The 24816-nt window shown below is 34.5% G+C and overlaps 3 gene segments (V, D, J or C); all 3 read right to left on the reverse strand.

Annotated features, from left to right (window-relative positions):
* Window positions 1-7707: 7707 nt before the first annotated feature.
* LOC113096591 (immunoglobulin iota chain-like) lies at window positions 7708-8248 on the reverse strand (the record flags this gene model as incomplete). The annotated part of the segment is given in 2 exon segments: window positions 7708-8015; window positions 8177-8248. Coding segments are annotated over 2 exon segments (348 nt in total), but the record flags the coding sequence as incomplete, so codon positions are not given.
* An 11043-nt stretch (window positions 8249-19291) lies between these two features.
* On the reverse strand, window positions 19292-20198 carry LOC113096575 (T cell receptor alpha variable 3-like). The segment is given in 3 exon segments: window positions 19292-19316; window positions 19488-19896; window positions 20081-20198. Coding segments are annotated over 3 exon segments (474 nt in total).
* Window positions 20199-21318: 1120 nt separating this feature from the next.
* Window positions 21319-24304, reverse strand: LOC113096576 (immunoglobulin kappa variable 1-6-like). The segment is given in 3 exon segments: window positions 21319-21505; window positions 23797-24112; window positions 24249-24304. Coding segments are annotated over 3 exon segments (546 nt in total).
* Window positions 24305-24816: the final 512 nt, after the last annotated feature.

The raw sequence follows: 24816 nt of genomic DNA on the forward strand, positions 1-24816 counted from the left end.
TTAATATCCTAATGAAATTTGGCATTATATATATATATTTTTTCTGACTATTTCTAAAAATATACCCTAGCAGCTTAAGACTGGTTTTGTGGTCCAGGGTCACACATATATAAATAAATAATCCACACGTGCTCAATACTTCAAGTTTATAGTGTGTAGTACTGTAACTTCTTATTTTAATAGATATTTAATATTCTCTTATAAATGTCCTCCTATAAACAGATTTGTGTTCTCAGATGTGGCAGGTTTTTTGTTCTTGTGTTTCTTCTCACTGTTGGCTTCATGGCACAGTGGTACAAAGCAGACTCTGTTACTTTAGCTGAGGTGATCTCCAGATCCACATGGTTTTTCTTTGTTGGGTTTAGTAGTGAATCTCCAGCTCAACATGTTCTAGTAGTGGGAAAAATGTCAGCACCGTGCTTTATCTTCCCAAGATTGACATAAAATAATAAAACTTACGCTGTGACCATTGTCATAAAGTCCTGGAAAGTATATGGTAAGTACAGTATATGACAAGTGAAAATAGCAGCATTTGGTTTATACTGTAGTTTTTTTTTTTTTCTTTTTTCTTTTCATTATTATAAATCTGTAATTGTTTAATGTAGTGTTATTTGACTGTAGTGTTATAAATATGTGTAAATTAAAAGGTAAGCAGCACTGAAATTATTTCACATTCATAAGTTGGGACTGATTTCAAGAATTCACAGAGACATGTTTTATTGTTCAGGAGGTTTTTGTACACTGTAGTTGAGTTTCCTGTCATTGTGGGCGTCAGGGCGCAGTAGTACAGAGCAGAATCTGTTACTTCAGCATCAGAGATCTCCAGACTCACAAGATTTTTGTCCACTCTTGGTATAATTCGGGGAGGAAGTGGGTCACTTGTAGTACCTTGTGGGTAAATCCAAGCCAGGAACTCTGGTTTGGATCTGGGATACTGGCGATACCAGTGCAGGTTAGTTATAGTTCCTTCATATTTGCAGGACAGGGTGACTTTTTGCCCCACAGTTGCAAGTGTCTTGTTTTCCTGTGGTGTTATTGACTGTGCCAATGTGTCACCTGGAAAATGCAAAACATAATATATTTCATCAAACTGAATTTGTATCATTTTAGCATTTTAACAAAGTCAGTCTAAAAATATGTAAACTGCATTATTTGTACAAATGTCTAAGAGTCATAAGTAAATTGCACTCACTTTTTATGAACAACAGCAGAAGAAGAGCATAAGGTATCATCATGTTTGCACCTTGAGAAGTTTAAATGATCACTTTGCTTTTATTCAAACCTCCACAGGCTCCTCCTTGTAACTGCACTGAATGAGAACACATTGAAATGAATTGTACTTCTTGATGATCAACATTTGAGTTCAAATATAAAATAATCCTAGTAAATATCACGGATATTTGTTTTTGATCACAAAGTTTTATATATATTTTTTTTTTCAGTAAATAAGGAGGTATTAATGTGCCTCATGTAACACTCATTTACTTTATAGTGTTCTGTCAATGGAAACTTAAAGAGCTGATGTATGAATGCTGACAGTATATCGCCCTCTTCTGGTCCCCAGTAGGTTATTTCATCAAAAGGGGAATATTAAACCGTGTATAAACCATTGAAATAAGAGCTGTGTTTCTGCTCATATCATATTAAATTTATTTCTAGTGATAACCCAGTACACTCAACGTGTTTTAAATGAATATTTGTCACAGTGTGTTGTTTTGACATGAAAATTACCTTTTTAAATATAATTTATATTAGGCTAATGTCAAATTTAAAAACATTAGGTAAATTGATTTATGATATAAAGTGGAATTGTCAAAAAAAAAAAAAAAAATATATATATATATATATATATATATATATATATATATATATATATATATATATATATATATATATATATATATACACATATATATATATATTTTTTTTATTTTTTTTTTTTTTTTTTTTTTTTTTTTTTTTCTAGTTCTAAAAAATTATTATTTAATTTAGGGTTTTTGTATGAGTGTTGTGTGTGTTTCCGTCACTGTTACCAGTTTCTTGCTGGTACCAGAACAGATATGGAAATGAATCGGTGGTTGAATATTTGCAGTTGATTGTTACAGTTTCACCTTCAAAAGCAGTTTGAACTCTTGTTTTCTGTTCAACACTGTCCAGAGAATCACATCCTAAAATAGATTTTTTTTTAAAAGTAAGTTTATTTTCTAATGAAATAAAAACACAAACTCACACACAGGGATTTCCAATATTAAAAATTAAAATTAGTCTACACATATTTATTAGTGCTACTTACCCCACAAATATATGAATATAATGATTACCACGCTTTGCCACTGTTTCATTATATCTGTTGTGCTTTCCAACTGAAATCAGAGAAGTCATAAAAATGAACTAAGAAGTTAAGAGTCTCTTCTTGCTTTTGCTTCTTTGTGATGCAGTAGACCTCAAACACTTTATAGGAGGAGCTTCCTCTGTAGAGGTCATCAACATCATAATCATATTTATAATTAGAAAAGACTTTTACGGTTTACATTTGCAAGCTATAACCATATGCATTTTTATATTTAAAATAATTGCTTGTCATTTTAACTTTCTGGCTATTGTATTTTTTATTTATGGTTTCTTGATTTCTTTAAAGCAGGTTGCATATGGATCCCACTTCCATATTAACATCTGCATTAATTTCTCTAAGTTGTTTATTGTTTTATTGTAATTGGATTATTATTTACAATGTTAGTCATTTGCAGAGGTTAAACACATATAACACAATACAGAGAGAGAGAAAGAGAGAGAGAGAGATTAATTTTATTTAAAAATCTCTCTTTGATGTAATTTTTTGCCTTTGATGACAGAAATTACTGATTTATTAACACCATTTAATTACGAGGGTATGGCAAATGTTGTTAAATTCATGTGGTTCTGCATTTGCTGAAAATAAGTTTGTAATATCTTCAATTCTGCAGGTAAATGTAGCTTACCAGTGATTATGTAAAACTTGATGAATTGTTGTAACGACAAGGTTACATATTTTATTACATTGGGGGCTTGATAGATTTTGGTTTTGATTGTGGTTTCACTAGATAATTTCAAAGTGAAAAGAGCTTCAAGTTTTTGTATGAGATATGGTTGAACTGGATCATTAAAGGTCAGCAGCAACGACATTAGCTAATAAAATGGGATTAGATACATTTGTGTTATTTAACAGTAGTTCCTGTGGCTCAGTGGTAGTTAGCAGCACAAAAGGTCATGGGTTAATTTCCCAGGAAACACACACTACTGGTAAAAAATATTAAAATAAATAAATGTATTTAAATATAAATAAATATTCATAAATTAATGCACTGTAAGTTGCTTTGGATAAAAGCATCTGATAAATGTTAACATATTTAATTATTGCAGGTTTTCATCTTATTCTGAGTTTTAATTCATTTTGATGAATACTAAATCTGTTTTTTTTTTCAAATGGGTTGAATTAATGCACATTCACCTTTAGTGTAGAAGTAGAACTACATTATGTTCACACAGTGCACACAATCCCTCTGTGCTTCTGATTTCTCCCAATATGGGGACTGGAGACTTGTCATTAAATTTAGTCATTAAGCAGACGCTTTTATCCAAAGCAACTTGCAAATGAGGACAATGGAAGCAATCAAAATCAACAAAAGAGCAATGATATACAAGTACTATAACATGTCTCACTTTGCTTAATGCAGTAAAGTAAAAGTTCAGTAAACTTGTCAGTCAATAAATGGAAAAACAAAGTATCTGGCGTTACTTTTTTGAAAAGTAAAAGTATTTTCTTGTAAATTAAAAAGTAATGTGTTACTTTGCTAGTTACTTGAAAAAAGTAATCCGATTACATTACTTGTAATGCGTTACCCCAACCCCGATTCTGGATTGACAGAGGAACTGTTCCTAATGTGGAGTCCAGTTTTATGTGAAATCTCTTTTTAAATTCAGGCTCAATGGAAAAGTCACTCAGAATGAATGTCGGCGATCTGAGATAAGCATTTGCAGTACATGAGAATGTACACAATAGAATTACTTGATTTCCCTCAGCTGAAGTCTTTTCTCTTAAAGGCTGATCAACGCTGTACTGTCCCCAGCTCACTGGAAGGGATCAGACATGAATTAACAATCCGATATTAAGTAACTAAAATAAATAAGAGTAAATGAAAGATGTTCTCACCAAAATCGTGTGCTGTGAAGAAAAGAGTAATAATCAGCTTTTTTGTCATCATTGCTCTGAGTTGAAGCGAGTGAGAGTCAGACTGATGTGAGTCTCTATTTATGGTAAATCTCTTTCAATTCTTAGTAGCTTTTATTGATATTTTCAAAAACTGAACAGTCTCACACAAGAAATTAAAGGATTGCTTCCCCCTGGTGGTGAATTCAGTGTATGTAATCCAGGAAACATTGTGTTTCCTTTTCATTACCTTTTCAGTAATCACCCACAGGTGGCTTTTGCAAATATAATTCAGTAGTGTTAATTTTAGATTGTGGGTTCGATTTGGCTTGACATCAAAGAGGAAAAAGAATTTGAGTTTTTGTACGGCTTCACATAGACTTTGTATCACTGGGCTCTGACTCTAAGAGCACAATAATAGAGAGCTGAATCTGACAGAGTTACTCCAGTAATAGTGAGTTCAGTGGATGTTCGTGATGTAGTCGACTCAAAGCGAGAATCCACAGGGCTCCCACCTCCACTACTTGACCATGTAAGCTTGTATATTAAATAATGAAGCTCTCCATTAGGATACTGTCTGTACCAGTAAACATAACTGATGGTAGAATCATATGAGCAGCTGAGGGCCACAGTCTCATCTTCCTTTATGACACTAATTTCTTGATTCGGTCTAATCTGGTCTGCAGTCATCACACCTAAAACAAATGTACAAAATGATTTGTGAGTCAAGTAACAAGACTATTCCATTTACATGTGTCTACTACTGTAATTAATAAAATATTAATTATGATTTCAGGTCATATTATACCTGAAGTCATAATAAAAATCAAAAGCAGGTGTTTTTCCATGTTGACTAGGTCAGATCAGGTGTGTGTTAATGTTGTCTGTGCTCTGAGCTGTAGATCTGTGTTACTGTGAGTCTCTGCAGTTTCACTCTCAAACACACTCAAACTTCCTGCTTTCTGTGTCATGATGCTGTCTGCCGCTTCTCATGTTTTTGTTCTGCCATTTCTTAAAAGAAAGCTTTATCTTCAAGGAATTATAAATAGAGTATATATTTATTTATTTAACACATAAATCTAAGCATATCACACCAGTCCTCAGGTGCTTACACTGGCTTCCAGTTACATTCAGGATTGATTTCAAAGTACTTTTACTCGCCTATAAGTCACTCAATGACCTAGGACCAAAATACAATCCAGATATGTTCACTGAATATAAACCTAACAGAGCACTCAGATCATTAGGATCGAGTCAGTTAGAAATACCAAGGGTTCACACAAAACAAGGGGAGTCCTCCTTTATTTATTTATCGCCCGCAGCTGGAATCAGCTTCCAGAAGAGATCAGATGTGCTAAAACACTAGTCACATTTAAATCTAGACTCAAAACCCATCTGTTTAGCTGTGCATTTGTTGAATAAGCACTGTGCGATGTCCGAACTGATTGCACTGTATTTTACATATTCACTGTATTTTAGGTAAAATCATTTTTTTTTTATTTCTACTTGTTTTAAATTCATTTTAAATAAGTCAAATTTTAAATCATTTCCAAAGTTTTAAAATTGCTTGTTTTATTTTTGTTCTTCCTGATTATTTTACTTTCTTTTATGTAAAGGACTTTGAATTACCATTGTGTACAAAATGTGCTATATAAATAAACTTTTCTTTCCTTGCCTTAAGAAAAGCACAAACATGAATTATTATTAATGAACAAATAAAATTAACATGAATGTTTGAAAGTGTTAATACTCCTGGATTTAAATTCGATTTTGATTTTCAGATTCAGGTCAGATCCTCACTGTGTATGCTAATGTATTAGTTAAATGCTCACTGAAGAGCTTGTTTGTTGGGATGATTTGAGGCTCAGTTTGAATTTGCTAACCTGATATTATTTTGTAAACCTTGAAAAATTCTTTATCAAGAAGGATTTTTGAACAAATGCTTTATCCCCACTATATTTATCCCTCTTTATGTTATAGAGCTATTTACTCGCTGATATACTCTTGGACATTTGTTTAGAATAACTAAAAGGGGTATCATTATCGTATGACTCAGTCTCTGTTCAACACACTACCCCTAAGATATAAACCTCACCTGTTTCACAATCAGGCAAAATGCAAATGCATCTAAATATGATTTAATCACTTCTTTAAACATAGTTGCTTTAATAAAACGTTATGAATACTTGAATTATCTTTGTGTGTCATCCTATATCTTTTTATTCTGTGAATGACAATTCGTGTATACTGTTTTTTGTTGAATCGAGGGGTGTTCTCTAGTGTAAACAGCAGATATGGGTGTTGGGTATGTGTCAGGTTTTTGTACAGCATTCTTGTGTTTCCTGTGACTGTGGGCTCCAGAGCGCAGTAGTACAGAGCAGAGTCTGTTATAGATGCAGAGGAGATCTCCAGATCCACAAGATTTTCTTTACTGACTGTAGTGACTTTGGTTGTGAATCTAGAATCTACATAGGAATCCTTAGTTTGTTTTGAACCATCTGAGATGAGCACAATGAACTCAGGAGCTGATCCAGGAGCTGATCCAGGATACTGACGATACCAGTGAAGATAATATGCAGATGAATAACTGCAGGATAATGTAACACTTGAACCTTCATCAGCAAAGACCTCTGTTTTGGTTGGATTGATTTCATTTCCATAAGCTGCATCTGTGAAAGTAGATCAAATCTCTTATAAAGATTTCTGGTGTTAAAATTAAATTATTCAATTTAGATGTTCAGTATAGAACGCAACATACAACAAAAAGAAAAACATTTATACTTAATTTTGAGCAGAAAATCACCATTATGGCTGCATTTTGAGTATTTAGATTCAAAACAATTCAACACTTACATGCAAAGGCAGAAAGCAGAATGACAGAATAGAGACTCATTGTGTGTGTTTCTTATTCTCTCTCTAACAGACATGAAGTTAAAGAAGATCACATCAGATATCAGTGTTTAAACCCCACCTCTTCCTGAGAGCTCTTTGAGAGCAGAACAGATCTGATCTGTTTCATAGACAATTATGTTATTTGAGTACTATTCATGTGCTATACTGCATAGCACCCTCTTGTGGTTACGTACTGACTCTCTTACATGATTATGTAATTAAACAGAATATGATCTCGATTTATTCCTTATGCAGATCTCGATTTATTCCTTATGCAGCACTTTATTACAGTACTTAGCTATATGACTTTAAATCATAACCAGATTATCAGCAGTATGTCTCTCTTTAGATGTGCTTATCCATAAAGAGTGAATTTAGGAGTTTAAGTTTATTTTGGTGGTAAAATAGTTATTAAAAAAATTCATGCTGAACTGTATTTGAATCAACATTTAGTCAGTGACTTGCATCCTAGAGGGAAGTGTAAAGAAAGAGCATTCATAATAGTATTAAGTGTTAAAATATGCATCGTGAACTTATAATATACCTATATTTATGGAAAGAAATACAGCTTTATCTGTGTATAGGTTTTTGTAGAGTGTTCTTGTGTTTCCTGTGACTGTGGGCTCCAGAGCACAGTAGTACAGAGCAGAGTCTGATACAGCAGCAGAGGAGATCTTCAGATCCACACGGCTGATCTCTTTTGTGGATTGATTTTCTTTTCTGAGCTTAGTAGAGAACCTGGGATCTACATCAGATGTCTTAGTCTCTTTTATACCCTCTATTATGAGCACAAGAAACTGAGGAGCTGATCCGGGATACTGACGGTACCATTGAAGTGAGTTTGCAGAGGAATAACTGCAGGATAAAGTAACAGTTGAACCCACTGCAGCAGATTCCTCAGTGCTGTCTGGTGTGATTTCAGCTCCAAAACTCACAGCTGCAGAAGAGCAAAAGAAAAAAAAATCAAATACTGTTTGAAATTGATTAGTTTTCAAATAAATAAGTTAATTAAGCATGAGATATTATTGATGACAAAATATTATATCTATAGATTTTTTGAAGTGCAAATATTTGCAATAAATACACAAAAGCACTTACATGTCAAGGCCAAAAGTAGGATGACTGAATGAAGAATCATTGTACATGTGTGTTTCACTACAACAGGACTGAACTTTGTGACAGTCTAGAGAATGTAACAAGATCACCTCAGAGACGTGATAAACTCCTCCTCTTTCATTGTTTTTTTTTTTTTTTCACATCTGCACATATTTTACAAACATTAAATTAGATTAATAAATGTGAATTAATTTTTTATGCAGGTTCACAGAAGTTTATGAAGAAAATTTTTCGGTAGTTTATGTAAAACTAAAATGTAGCCAGGAGTGGGTGAAATGCACTTTTTCTTTTAAATAGTAAAAAAATCTTACATTTTAGATTTTATTATGGTTGTGGTACAAAAGTTGACATCGTGGAAATTTGCATGTCACATAATTGAGCACTTGCTCTGTTTTTGTGAATGTTGAGTGTGTTTCAGTCACAGTAGTACACAGCAGAGTCAGACACACACAGATTCTTGATCGTCAGAGGAACTGAATCTGATGACACTATATCTGCTCCTCCTTGTTTGCTTCTTCTCAGCATGTATTTAGGAAAGTAATTTGCTCTCTGGATGTACCAGAAAAGTTCTGGTTGTGATAAAGCGGTTTTATATATTCATTTTAACGTTACTTATGTTTTTATCTGGCTGAAAAACTCTGTGTTCTCCGTGACACTCTGTAAAGACATAAAAAACAAACAAAAAATAATAATAAACTGTAAACATTTTCTTTTCTTTTCTTTTCTTTTCTTTTAAGGTTATAAAACTGTTTAAAATAATTACCATGATAAACTGATGCAAACATGAACAGCTTCAGAAACATAGGGATTATCATTTTTATGTGTGACAGAAACAGGAGGGAAAAAAATTAAATAAATAATGCAGTTGCTTGTTTCTGTTAGAAATAGGATCGTTCATAGCAAGGAGAAGAGGTTAAACAGATGCAGGAAATTATAAAAAAGATTTTAAGGGGTGTGTGTATACTGCCCTCTCCAGGATGTTATTGTAAAAATATTTTAGCAGAGAGGGATTTGTATTTATTATTCAATATGCACAGATGTATGGTGGGACATATACTCGGTCCTGGGGGGCTGGTGTCCTGCTGAGTTTAGCTCCAACCCTAATAAAACACAGCACCTCTAACCAGGTTTTAGCTTTGTTTTCTTGTTTTTATACTTGATGAAGGTAATGATTGAAAAGTAGTTTGACCTACAGATAATGGTCAAAGCAATGCAAATACATGTACACATAATGTGTGTTGTGTTTGACCTGAAGCAGCGCTGCTCAGACCAATCATGTTTGATATCAAAGTACCATGAGAGCGATTAGAAAGCATAAGAATCTGTCTGCTCTCTATAGCTATTATGGTATTGTGTTTCATTTATAAATCCAGGCTCTTTATCAGAGAAACAATAGTTACATTTCTCCACATCTTTAAAGACTATAGTTTTCTTTTACAGTCAGGTTTTTGTAGAGTGTTCTTGTGTTTCCTGTGACTGTGGGCCTCAGAGCACAGTAGTACAGAGCAGAGTCTGATACTGTAGCAGAGGAGATCTCCAGGTCCACATAGTTTTGTTTTTCTTTTTTTCTGATTTTAGTAGTGAGTCTGTGATCTACACCAGTCTCGGCTTGTTTTGCACTGTGTGAGATGAGTACAAGGAACTCAGGAGCTGATACTCAGGAGCTGGGATACTGACGGTACCAAAGTAAAGACCATGCAGATGAATAACTGCAGGATAATGTAACATTTGAACCATCAGCAGCAAATGTCTCTGTTTTGTCTGGTGTAATAGTATCTCCGTTACTGGCACCTGCAAAGAAAACTGAAATGTTATTTTTAGTCTCAGATGGTGTAAATAATATATGACTAATAATATTATATAAGACACTTGTATATCACCAAATAAGACCATATGATCATTTATTAATTAACATACTTCATTTTGAAAATAAAGGTAATGCATTAAAATGATTGTACTTACATGCTAAAGCAGAAAGCAGAATAACTAAATGGAGTATCATTGTTCAGTATGTGTGCTTACAGTCTGAGCTTGAATGATTTTATGACATCTGTCAGGTTCAGCAAAATACTCTTATGCTTCAAGCCCCTGCTTCCTCACAAAATAAAAAAGGGCAAACACCTCAATATCATTTTGTTACTGTTACCTTTTTTAACAAAGTTGCTTCATAAAATGTTACAACAACCCAGATTAGCATATTTATCTCTCATCGCTTCCAGATTTCACTCCGATCACTTGAGACTCTGTGAGCTGCAGGGCACAGAAGAACAGAGCAGAGTCTGATGCTGTAGCAGAGAAGATCTTCAGATCCACACATTTGATTTATTTTGTAGCTTTTGAACACAGGCGAAGTTCAGGCTCAGATTTGATTGAATATTCAGTGAGAAGAAGTAAAAAGGCAGGATTTTTTTCCTGAGATACTAGAGTGTTGACACAACTGGTACTGAAGTTACAGGAGAAGGTCACATTTTCAACCTCAAAAACATGTTTTTCTAAAGTAAATGGTTGTATTGTATCAGCTGAAGAAGTTTCTGTGAAAAGGAAAAAGGGCTTCAGTTAATCAACCAATAAAGTGTTTAAACCATCAGAATCTATCAGTGTCACAATGACTTCTTTAAATGTATTTATCTGAACTGACATACTGAAATGATCACTTACCCATGCAAAGATGGGTTATTATCCAGGTAATAAGCAAAATGTTTGCGTAGAGATGGAGATACCAAAAATAGTTGTTCAATAACTAATAATTCATAATAATAATTTCACTCATTATCATCTGACACTGTCAGCATCAGTGTGAATCTGCTCCTAACACTGAGTGTTTTATTCTGTAACAATTGGACAAGATGCCTTTGTGGAAAGTGGAAGTTTCATCTACATTATGAATATCATAACAAACATAGTAATACATTTTTGCATTAACTTTGAGCAGCACTTCATAGCTATATATTGTGGTATGCCATTATAAATACAGTATGTTTACAGATGTCACCGTGATGCTTTCCAAGAACAGTAAAATTAATTTCAGTTGATTTATTTAGCAAAATATATCACATAGAACATGCACATTCAGGGAAATGTTGCTCATGTCAATAACTGCACATCTCAGAGCTCTTAGTTCTTGTCAGGATGTTTATGTGTTTCAGTCACTGTGGGCTGCAGAGCACAGTAATAAACAGCAGAGTCAGACACACGCACGTCCTGGATTGACAGAGAAACTGAGGATTTGTTGAGTTCAGCATGAAATCTTTTCTCAAATTCTTTTTCACTGCTGCTTGATCCAGTCGAGAGTTTACGGAGCATGTAAACTGGGAATCCATTGGTTTTATGTTGGTACCAGTATAAAGAAGGGTATTGGTCACTGGTACTGTAAGTGCAGTGAAGTTTAACCATCTCATCTTCAGACGCAGATTGAACTCTTTTTGGCTGATTAACCGAATCTTGTGTATTGCACTCTGTCAGGAAATATAAAAATTTAAATAAATTAGTCTTCAAGTATATTCTGATGTAAAGATAAGGAGTAAAGACAAGTTACTTCACCTAGAACTGCAGCCAATAGAAGAAAATTCCTCAGCCAGATTAGCATAGTTTACATAAAGCGTAAAAAAAAAACGGCAGAATTAGTGAAATATTATTATGATTAACAGTCTGAGTTTATGATTATGATGAACTAATCTGACTTGAGATTTCACTTTGTGTGAGACTATGTTTGCTAAGGTTAAACACATATAGGAGGAGCTTGAATGTATAATAGGATACAATTCTGCCACAAAGTGGTCAGGATGTGCAATTGCATAACTTCCATTAAAACAAAAAGCAACAGCAGAAAAGGTTGACATTTTTCCTTTTTTGACTTTTATTTTTATTTATTTTATTGATCACCTTAATCTAAAAAAGGCGGAATTTGCTGAATAAACAGATGAATTTGATGCTGTATTCACAAGAAACTAATGAAACATTAAAACTGACTACATTTACTTTTATGCCTTTTATAAAGAGTGTAAAGGGTCTTTTTTAAAGTTGTTACAAATACTTGTACAATATTCAGAGTCAGAGTTGTGTTATTTCATTCATTGGCAATGTGAATAGCAAAATAATTCAGTAAAACCTCACATTTTTTTGCTTTATAGCAGCTCAGTATTATATTCTGTCCTTACACCGACAGAGAATATACCATTTCAAATGCAGTATAATCAAACGTGTTGATATAGGGGTTGTTTATATATATATATATATATATATATATATATATATATATATATATATATATATATATATATATATATATATATATATATAATTGTGCAAGATATTTGGTCTGTTGTACAAAGAAGTTGTAGGTGTGATCAGTGACATATTCAGCCTGCATAAAACAGATTATTATTTTTTTTATTCCATTTGAATAATTTAAAGCTTTTGTACTGCAAAACAATTTGAACAAATTTTCTATTTTTTGCATGTTATTTTTAATGTACTATATTTCACTAAGTAATATGAATAATCAATACATTTTAATGAAAGAATATGTGACCCTGGATCACAAAACCAGTCTTGAATGTACATTGAAATTTAAATTGAATTGTAATCAGCTGAAGGCTGAAGAAATAAGCTTTCCTTTGATGTATGGTTTGTTAGGATCTGACAATATTTGGCTGAGATACAACTATTTGAAAATCTGTAATCTGAGGGAGCAAAAAAAGCTTAGAAAACAGTTGTCCAAATTAATTCTTAGGAATGCATATTACTAATCAAAAATTAAGTTTTGATACATTTACTGTAGGAAATATACAAATTATATATATGGAACATGAACTTTACTTAATATCCTAATGATTTCTGGCATTAAAGAAAAATCCAAAATTATTATTATTATTATTATTATTATTGTTTTGGCTATTTCTAAAAATATACCCCAGTGGCTTGGTTTTGTGGTCCAGGGTCACATATATATAAATAAATAATCCACACGTGCTCAACACTTCAAGTTTATAGTGTGTAGTACTGTAAATTCTTATTTTAATAGATATTTAATATTCTCTTATAAATGTCCTCCTATAAACAGATTTGTGTTCTCAGATGTGGCAGGTTTTTTGTTCTTGTGTTTCTTCTCACTGTTGGCTCCATGGCACAGTGGTACAAAGCAGAGTCTGTTATTTTAGGTGATTTTAGCTGATTTAGGTGATCTCCAGACTCTTATGGTTTTTCTTTGTTGGGTTTAGTAGTGAATCTCCAGCTCAACATGTTCTAGTAGTGGGAAAAATGTCAGCACCGTGCTTTATCTTCCCAAGATTGACATAAAATAATAAAACTTACGCTGTGACCATTGTCATAAAGTCCTGGAAAGTATATGGTAAGTACAGTATATGACAAGTGAAAATAGCAGCATTTGGTTTATACTGTAGGTTTTTTTTTTTTTTTCATTATTATAAATCTGTAATTGTTTAATGTAGTGTTATTTGACTGTAGTGTTATAAATATGTGTAAATTAAAAGGTAAGCAGCACTGAAATTATTTCACATTCATAAGTTGGGACTGATTTCAAGAATTCACAGAGACATGTTTTATTGTTCAGGAGGTTTTTGTACACTGTAGTTGAGTTTCCTGTCATTGTGGGCGTCAGGGCGCAGTAGTACAGAGCAGAATCTGTTACTTCAGCATCAGAGATCTCCAGACTCACAAGATTTTTGTCCACTCTTGGTATAATTCGGGGAGGAAGTGGGTCACTTGTAGTACCTTGTGGGTAAATCCAAGCCAGGAACTCTGGTTTGGATCTGGGATATTGGCGATACCAGTGCAGGTTATTTATACTTCCTTCATATTTGCAGGACAGGGTGACTTTTTGCCCCACAGTTGCAAGTGTCTTGTTTTCCTGTGGTGTTATTGACTGTGCCAATGTGTCACCTGGAAAATGCAAAACATAATATATTTCATCAAACTGAATTTGTATCATTTTAGCATTTGTCTAAAAATATGTAAACTCCATTATTTGTACAAATATTTAAAAGTCATAAGTAAATTGCACTCACTTTTAATGAACAACAACAGAAGAAGAGCATAAGGTATCATCATGTTTGCACTTTGAGAAGTTTAAATGATCACTTTGCTTTTATTCAATTCTCCACAGGCTCCTCCTTGTAACTGCAAATGAATTGGACTTCTCGATGATCAACATTTGAGTTCAAATATAAAAAATCCTAGTAAATATCACAGATATTTGTTTTTGATCACAAGGTTTTATATATTTAATAATATTTTGTATATATAATAGTATTTATGTGCCACATGTAACACTCATTTACTTAATAGTTTTCTGTCAATGCCAACTTAAAGAGCTGATGCATGAATGCTGACAGTATATCGCCCTCTTCTGGTCCCAGTAGGTTATTTCATGAAAAGGGGAATATTAAACCGTGTATAAACCATTGAAATAAGAGCTGTGTTTCTGCTCATATCATATTAAATGTATTTCTGTTGATAACCCAGTACACTCAACATGTGTTTTAAATGAATATTTGTCACAGTGTGTTGTTTTGACATGAAAATTACCTGTTTAATTATAATTTATATTAGGCTAATGACAAATGTAAAAACATTAGGTAAATTCATTTATGATATAAACTGGAATTGTTGGAATTGTAGTTCTAAAAATGATTATTTAATTTAGGGTTTTTGTGTGAGTGTTGTGTGTGTTTCCGTCACTGTGGGCCTCAGAGCACAGTAGTACACAGCAGAGTCAGACACTCGCAGATTCTTGATCGTCAGAGGAACTGATGTTGTAGAGGTGATGAGATTGGCATCAAATCGCTCTTCAAATTGTTTTTCAACTTCACCAGATCCAGGAAATTTCTTCAGCATATATCTAGGGTATCCTTTTATTTCTTGCTGGTACCAGAACAGATATGGAAATGAATCGGTGGTTGAATATTTGCAGTTGATTGTTACAGTTTCACCTTCAAAAGCAGTTTGAACTCTTGTTTTCTGTTCAACACTGTCCAGAGAATCACATCCTAAAATAGAATTTTTTTTAAAAGTAAGAATATTTTCTTATGAAATAAAAACGCAAACTCACACACAGGGATTTCCAAAATTAGTCTAAAACTACACATATTTATTAGTGCTACTTACCCCACAAATATATGAATATAATGATTACCACGCTTTGCCACTGTTTCATTATATCTGTTGTGCTTTTCAACTGAAATCAGAGAAGTCATAAAAATGAACTAAGAAGTTAAGAGTCTCTTCTTGCTTTTGCTTCTTTGTGATGCAGTAGACCTCAAACACTTTATAGGAGGAGCTTCCTCTGTAGAGGTCATCATCATCATAATCATATTTATAATTAGAAAATACTTTTACGGTTTACATTTGCAAGCTATAACCATATGCATTTTTATATTTAAAATAATTGCTTGTCATTTTAACTTTCTGGCTATTGTATTTTTTATTTATGGTTTCTTGATTTCTTTAAAGCAGGTTGCATGTGGATCCCACTTCCATATTAACATCTGCATTAATTTCTCTAAGTTGTTTATTCTTTTATTGTAATTGGATTATTATATTACAATGTTAGTCATTCTTTTGCAGAGGTTAAACACATATAACACAATACAGAGAGAGAGAGAGAGAGAGAGAGAGAGAGAGGTTAATTTTATTTAAAAAAAACTCTCTAGAATGTTATTTTTTGGTTTTTATGACAGAAATTACTTATTTATTTACACCATTTAATTACGAGGGTATGGCAACATGTTGTTAAATTCATGTGGTTCTGCATTTGCTGAAAATAAGTTTGTAATATCTTCAATTCTGCAGGTAAATGTAGCTTACCAGTGATTATGTAAAACTTGATGAATTGTTGTAACGACAAGGTTACATATTTTATTACATTGGGGGCTTGATAGATTTTGGTTTTGATTGTGGTTTCACTAGATAATTTCAAAGTGAAAAGAGCTTCAGGTTTTTGTATGACATATGGTTGAACTGGACCATTAAAGGTCAGCAGCAACGACATTAGCTAATAAAATGGGATTAGATACATTTGTGTTCCTGTGGCTCAGTGGTAGTTAGCAGCACAAAAGGTCATGGGTTAATTTCCCAGGAAACACACACTACTGGTAAAAAATATTAAAATAAATAAATGTATTTAAATATAAATAAATATTCATAAATTAATGCACTGTAAGTTGCTTTGGATAAAAGCATCTGATAAATGTTAACATATTTAATTATTGCAGGTTTTCATCTTATTCTGAGTTTTAATTCATTTTGATGAATACTAAATCTGTTTTTTTTTTTTTTTCAAATGGGTTGAATTAATGCACATTCACCTTTAGTGTAGAACTACATTATGTTCACACAGTGCACACAATCCCTCTGTGCTTCTGATTTCTCCCAATATGGGGACTGGAGACTTGTCATTAAATTTAGTCATTAAGCAGACGCTTTTATCCAAAGCAACTTACAAATGAGGACAATGGAAGCAATCAAAATCAACAAAAGAGCAATGATATACAAGTACTATAACATGTCTCACTTTGCTTAATGCAATAAAGTAAAAGTTCAGTAAACTTGTCAGTCAATAAATGGAAAAACAAAGTATCTGGCGTTACTTTTTTGAAAAGTAAAAGTATTTTCTTGTAAATTAAAAAGTAATGTGTTACTTTGCTAGTTACTTGAAAAAAGTAATCCGATTACATTACTTGTAATGCGTTACCCCAACCCCGATTCTGGATTGACAGAGGAACTGTTCCTAATGTGGAGTCCAGTTTTAATGCAAAATCTCTTTTTAAATTCAGGCTCAATGGAAAAGTCACTCAGAATGAATGTCGGCGATCTGAGATAAGCATTTGCAGTACATGAGAATGTACACAATAGAATTGCTTGATTTTCCTCAGCTGAAGTAAAGGCTGATTTTCCTCAGCTTTTCTCTTAAAGGCTGATCAACGCTGTACTGTCCCCAGCACACTGGAAAGGATCAGACATGAATTAACAATCAGATATTAAGTAACTCAAATAAATAAGAGTAAAGATGTTCTCACCAAAATCGTGTGCTGTGAAGAAAAGAGTAATAATCAGCTTTTTTGTCATCATTGCTCTGAGTTGAAGCGAGTGAGAGTCGGACTGATGTGATTCTCTATTTATGGTAAATCTCTTTCAATTCTTAGTAGCTTTTATTGATATTTTCAAAAACTGAACAGTCTCACGCAAGAAATTAAAGGATTGCTTCCCCCTGGTGGTGAATTCAGTGTATGTAATCCAGGAAACATTGTGTTTCCTTTTCATTACCTTTTATCACACACAGGTGGCTTTTACAAATATAATTCAGTAGTGTGAATTTTAGATTGTGGGTTCGATTTGGCTTGACATCAAAGGGGAAAAAGAATTTGAGTTTTTGTACGGCTTCACATAGACTTTGTATCACTGGGCTCTGACTCTTAGAGCACAATAATAGAGAGCTGAATCTGACAGAGTTACTCCAGTAATAGTGAGTTCAGTGGATGTTCGTGATGTAGTCGACTCAAAGCGAGAATCCACAGGGCTCCCACCTCCACTACTTGACCATGTAAGCTTGTATATTAAATAATGAAGCTCTCCATTAGGATACCGTCTGTACCAGTAAACATAACTGATGGTAGAATCATATGAGCAGCTGAGGGCCACAGTCTCATCTTCCTTTATGACACTAATTTCTTGATTCGGTCTAATCTGGTCTGCAGTCATCACACCTAAAACAAATGTACAAAATGATTTGTGAGTCAAGTAACAAGACTATTCCATTTACATGTGTCTACTACTGTAATTAATAAAATATTAATTATGATTTCAGGTCATATTATACCTGAAGTCATAATAAAAATCAAAAGCAGGTGTTTTTCCATGTTGACTAGGTCAGATCAGGTGTGTGTTAATGTTGTCTGTGCTCTGAGCTGTAGATCTGTGTTACTGTGAGTCTCTGCAGTTTCACTCTCAAACACACTCAAACTTCCTGCTTTCTGTGTGATGATGCTGTCTGCCGCTTCTCATGTTTTTGTTCTGCCATTTCTTAGAAGAAAGCTTTATCTTCAAGGAATTATAAATAGAGTATATATTTATTTATTTAACACATAAATCTGAGCATATCACACCAGTCCTCAGGTCCTTCCTTACACTGGCTTCCAGTTACATTCAGGATTGATTTCAAAGTACTTTTACTCGTCACTCAATGACCTAGGACCAAAATACAATCCAGATATGTTCACTGAATATAAAACTAACAGAGCACTCAGGTCATTAGGATCGAGTCAGTTTGAAATACCAAGGGTTCACACAAAACAAGGGGAGTCCTCCTTTATTTATTTATCGCCCGCAGCTGGAATCAGCTTCCAGAAGAGATCAGATGTGCTAAAACACTAGTCACATTTAAATCTAGACTCAAAACCCATCTGTTTAGCTGTGCATTTGTTGAATAAGCACTGTGCGATGTCCGAACTGATTGCACTGTATTTTACATATTCACTGTATTTTAGGTAAAATCATTTTCTATTTCTACTTGTTTTAAATTCATTTTAAATAAGTCAAATTTTAAATCATTTCCAAAGTTTTAAAATTGCTTGTTTTATTTTTGTTCTTCATGATTATTTTACTTTCTTTTATGTAAAACACTTTTGAATTACCATTGTGTACAAAATGTGCTATATAAATAGACTCTTTGCTATAAATAGACTCCTTGTCTTAAGAAAAGCACAAACATGAATTATTATTAATGAACTAATAAAATTAACATGAATGTTAGAAAGTGTTAATACTCCCAGATTTAAATTCGATTTTGAATTGCAGATTCAGGTCAGATCCTCAGTGTATGCTAATGTATTAGTTAAATGCTCACTGAAAAGCTTGTTTGTTGGGATGATTTGAGGCTCATGACACTGTGGTTGAAGTTTGAATTTGCTAACCTGATATTATTTTGTAAACCTTGAAAAATTCTTTATCAAGAAGGATTTTTGAACAAATGCTTTATCCCCACTATATTTATCCCTCTTTATGTTATAGAGCTATTTACTCGCTGATATACTCTTGGACATTTGTTTAGAATAACTAAAAGGGGTATCATTATCGTACGACTTAGTCTCTGTTCAACACACTACCCCTAAGATATAAACCTCACACGTTTCACAATCGGACAAAATCCAAATGCATCTAAATATGATTTAATCACTTCTTTAAACATAGTTGCTTTAATAAAACGTTATGAATACTTGAATTATCTTTGTGTGTCATCCTATATCTTTTTATTCTGTGAATGACCATTCGTGCATACTGTTTTTTGTTGAATCGAGGGGTGTTCTCTAGTGTAAACAGCAGATATGGGTGTTGGGTATGTGTCAGGTTTTTGTGCAGTGTTCTTGTGTTTCCTGTGACTGTGGGCTCCAGAGCGCAGTAGTACAGAGCAGAGTCTGTTATAGATGCAGAGGAGATCTCCAGATGCACAAGATTTTCTTTACTGACTTTAGTGACTTTGGTTGTGAATCTAGAATCTACATAGGAATCCTTAGTTTGTTTTGAACCGTCTGAGATGAGCACAATGAACTCAGGAGCTGATCCAGGATACTGACGGTACCAGTGAAGATTAAATGCAGATGAATAACTGCAGGATAATGTAACATTTGAACCCTCATAAGCAAAGACCTCTGTTTTGGTTGGATTGATTTCATTTCCATAAGCTGCATCTGTGAAAGTAGATCAAATCTCTTGTAAAGATTTCTGGTGTTAAAATTAAATTATTCAATTTAGATGTTCAGTATAGAACGCAACATACAACAAAAAGAAAAACATTTATACTTAATTTTGAGCAGAAAATAGCCATTATGGCTCCATTTTGAGTATTTAGATTCAAAACAATTCAATACTTACGTGCAAAGGCAGAAAGCAGAATGACAGAATAGAGACTCATTGTGTGTTTCTTATTCTCTCTCTAACAGACACGAAGTTAAAGAAGATCACATCAGATATCAGTGTTTAAACCCCACCTCTTCCAAAGAGCTCTTTGAGAGCAGAACAGACCAGATCTGTTTCATAGACAATTATGTTATTTGAGTACTATTCATGTGCTATACTGCATAGCACCCTCTTGTGGTTACATACTGCTCTTGGCATCAGGGTTTTTCGGCCGAGGACTTCTTAGCTTCGATAACTGCCCTGAGATCTTGTTTGGGCATGGAAGTTCTCGGCCGAGAGCGTCGTCGAGACTCTCATTCCCGACGTGGAGGAGCACGAGAGGCGACGCTCTGTTTTTGGGCCTCGCGGTACGAAGTACCTTATTTATCCATAAATAAGGTACCTGTTCCCACAATGAGAATCAGTATGAAGCATCTGTCCATGTTCAATCAGATCAGTTCAGTTCTCTGTTGAGGCTCTCAGCGCTCTGAGCTGTAAGTCACTGCAGATCAGTCACAGACACTCACAGGAACTTCCTCCTCTCTGAACTTCCTGCTGCTGTTTATGACTGTAATTTAATGGTGTTAGATAACTACACTATTTTATTAGAGATTTAGAGAACATTGTATATAAAAGGTTTTACATGGAGGTTTATTCTACATCAAAAACAAACCAGAAGCATGTTAATTAAACCATTTTTTGATGGAGTTCAGCTTCCTCACTGCACAAAACATGATAATGTGATGATGGAGCACAGAGTGCAATGTAGTATTTCTTCAAAAAGCACATTAAGATACCAGAAAATATGTGGTTTCGTGATTTATATATTTCCTGCTGTGTAAGTATATTTTCAATATAGTTTGCACTACGTTTAACAATTTTGTAGTATGACTATATTTCTCTTATATAGGACACTGCCATCCTGTGGCATACATCAACCTGCACTCTTTATTGCAAATGGGGTATATGATTTATTGTTTGACAGTGGACTGAATTATAGGTGTTAAAGACCAGCTTCATACTTCATAGGGATCTGTGTGTACCTTTTGATTTTTTACCTGTTTTTTTTTTTGTTGTTGTTTTTTTTACCATTGGTTCATAATTGCCAGTCACAGTTTATTTTTCTTGTGTTTGTCTTTCATCTCTCATTGTAACAGGTTTTTGTATAGAGCTGATGTGTTTCCTGTCACTGTGGGCTGCAGATGATCAGATGATCAGAGATGATCAGAGATGATCAGATCCACACGTTCCCTTTCTGTAATGTTAACAGTGAATCTTGGATCTACATCAGACTCTTTAGCTCCTTTTGCACTACTGTAGGTGAGTACAAGAAATTCAGGTTTTGATCTTCCATACTGACGATACCAGTGAAGATAATCTGTACGTCCATAGTCAGAAAAACTACAGGATAATGTTACACTTGAACCCTCCTCACTAAAAACTTTGGTTTTGTATGGTTTTATGACATTTCAAAAGATGGCAGCTGAAAAAGAAGAGGAAAATTTGTTTATTATTTTCTTCTTTTAATTATCAACCAAATAATCAGCAAAATAAATATACATACCAGTTGAGGCACAAAACAGAATAACTGAAAGAAGATTCATTGTACAAGTGTTCACTCTGAGAAGAGTCAGACTGAATCATTTCAACAACAGTCTCTGTCAGACAGAATTAGATCATGTCAGATATAAATCCCTCCTCTTTTGACACTTCAAGACAAAAAAGAAGCTTTATTTTGAAGGAATAGTTTTTCTTCTGGCCTGGCTCATTATTGCTACGTGAAAAAATATTTCTGTCCATTATTGTTTAAGATTAATTCTAAGTTCTAAGCTCTGTTTTTGGGCCTCGCGGTACGAGGAGCTAGGGTGCGGCTGGGGCATCTCCTGCCCAGATGCCCCAAGGGAGCGATGAGGGAGGAACTTATGGAACGCCGCCGCCTGTTTGCGGGCCTCCTGAAACCTGTCGACAACAGAATTGACTGCGTCGCCGAACAGGCCAGTCGGCTGAATCGGGGCATCCATGTGGCAGACCCTGTCCTGTTCTTTCATATCAGACAGGGTCAACCATAAGTGCCTCTCCGCGGCCACCATAGCTGCCATGGACCGCCCAATCGCTCGGGCGGTCTCCTTGGTGGCGCGGAGGGAGAGATCAGCGGTCCTTCTTAGCTCCGAGATGTCGTGGGACTTGATCTCCTCTCCCTCATCTAGCTCCTTAAGCAGGTCGGCTTGGTACGCCTGTAACACCGCCATGGTGTGCAGACATGCACCAGCCAGACCTGCAGCCGCATACCCTTTGCCCACCAAAGCCGATGTTGCTCTGAGTGGCTTTGAGGGCAATGCCGGGACCTTTAGAGACGACGCCGCGCCAGGGGACAGATAGCTCGTGAGCGTCTGTTCCACCCAGGGCATCGCTCTATAAACATGCTCTCCCATCCCCACTACGTTCCCATAGTAGTCTGACGAGGGGATGTAGAGTCGGGCCCAAAATGGATGTTTCCACGACCTGGAGATCTCTTCGTGCAGGTCGGGAAAAAATGGCAGTCCCCGGCTGGGAGGTGGCTGAGTCGCGTGCAGGAAATGTTCGTCGAGCTTGCTTCTCTGCGGTTCAGTTGTTTTCTCGGCGGGCCAATCGATGTTTAACTTGGCCACCGCGCGAGTAACCACCTCCAAGAGCTCCTCATACTGCGGCGAGTGGGGTGGCGAATCCCTGTCAAAAGCTGAAGGCGGAAGAAATAAGCTTTCATTTGATGTGTGATTTGTTAGGATCTGACAATATTTGGCCGAGATACAACTACTTGAAAATCTGTAATCTGAGGTAGCAAAAAAAGCTAAATACTGAGAAAATCTTTTACAGTTGTCCAAATTAATTTTTAGGAATGCATATTACCAATCAAAAACTACGTTTTGATACATTTACAGTAGGAAATGTACAAATTATCACATGGAACATGATCTTTACTTAATATCCTAATGAAATTTGGCATTATATATATATATTTTTTCTGACTATTTCTAAAAATATACCCTAGCAGCTTAAGACTGGTTTTGTGGTCCAGGGTCACACATATATAAATAAATAATCCATACGTGCTCAATGCTTCAAGTTTATAGTGTGTAGTACTGTAACTTCTTATTTTAATAGATATTTAATATTCTCTTATAAATGTCCTCCTATAAACAGATTTGTGTTCTCAGATGTGGCAGGTTTTTTGTTCTTGTGTTTCTTCTCGCTGTTGGCTCCATGGCACAGTGGTACAAAGCAGACTCTGTTACTTTAGCTGAGGTGATCTCCAGATCCACATGGTTTTTCTTTGTTGGGTTTAGTAGTGAATCTCCAGCTCAACATGTTCTAGTAGTGGGAAAAATGTCAGCACCGTGCTTTATCTTCCCAAGATTGACATAAAATAATAAAACTTACGCTGTGACCATTGTCATAAAGTCCTGGAAAGTATATGGTAAGTACAGTATATGGCAAGTGAAAATAGCAGCATTTGGTTTATACTGTAGGTTTTATTTTTATTTTTTTCATTATTATAAATCTGTAATTGTTTAATGTAGTGTTATTTGACTGTAGTGTTATAAATATGTGTAAATTAAAAGGTAAGCAGCACTGAAATTATTTCACATTCATAAGTTGGGACTGATTTCAAGAATTCACAGAGACATGTTTTATTGTTCAGGAGGTTTTTGTACACTGTAGTTGAGTTTCCTGTCATTGTGGGCGTCAGTGCGCAGTAGTACAGAGCAGAATCTGTTACTTCAGCATCAGAGATCTCCAGACTCACAAGATTTTTGTCCACTCTTGGTATAATTCGGGGAGGAAGTGGGTCACTTGTAGTACCTTGTGGGTAAATCCAAGCCAGGAACTCTGGTTTGGATCTGGGATATTGGCGATACCAGTGCAGGTTATTTATACTTCCTTCATATTTGCAGGACAGGGTGACTTTTTGCCCCACAGTTGCAAGTGTCTTGTTTTCCTGTGGTGTTATTGACTGTGCCAATGTGTCACCTGGAAAATGCAAAACATAATATATTTCATCAAACTGAATTTGTATCATTTTAGCATTTTAACAAAGTCAGTCTAAAAATATGTAAACTGCATTATTTGTACAAATGTCTAAGAGTCATAAGTAAATTGCACTCACTTTTTATGAACAACAGCAGAAGAAGAGCATAAGGTATCATCATGTTTGCACCTTGAGAAGTTTAAATGATCATTTTGCTTTTATTCAAACCTCCACAGGCTCCTCCTTGTAACTGCACTGAATGAGAACTTCTTTGTACTTCTTGATGATCAGCATTTGAGTTCAAATATATAACAATCCTAGTAAATATCACGGATATTTGTTTTTGATCACAAAGTTTTATATATATATTTTTTTTCAGTAAATAAGGAGGTGTTAATGTGCCTCATGTAAAACTCATTTACTTAATAGTGTTCTGTCAATGCCAACTTAAAGTGCTGATGTATGAATGCTGACAGTATATCGCCCTCTTCTGGTCCCCAGTAGGTTATTTCATCAAAAGGGGAATATTAAACCGTGTATAAACCATTGAAATAAGAGCTGTGTTTCTGCTCATATCATATTAAATTTATTTCTAGTGATAACCCAGTACACTCAACATGTGTTTTAAATGAATATTTGTCACAGTGTGTTGTTTTGACATGAAAATTACCTTTTTAAATATAATTTATATTAGGCTAATGTCAAA

This window comes from Carassius auratus, unplaced genomic scaffold (genome assembly GCF_003368295.1).
Source record: "Carassius auratus strain Wakin unplaced genomic scaffold, ASM336829v1 scaf_tig00215982, whole genome shotgun sequence".
Taxonomy (NCBI): Eukaryota; Metazoa; Chordata; class Actinopteri; order Cypriniformes; family Cyprinidae; genus Carassius; species Carassius auratus.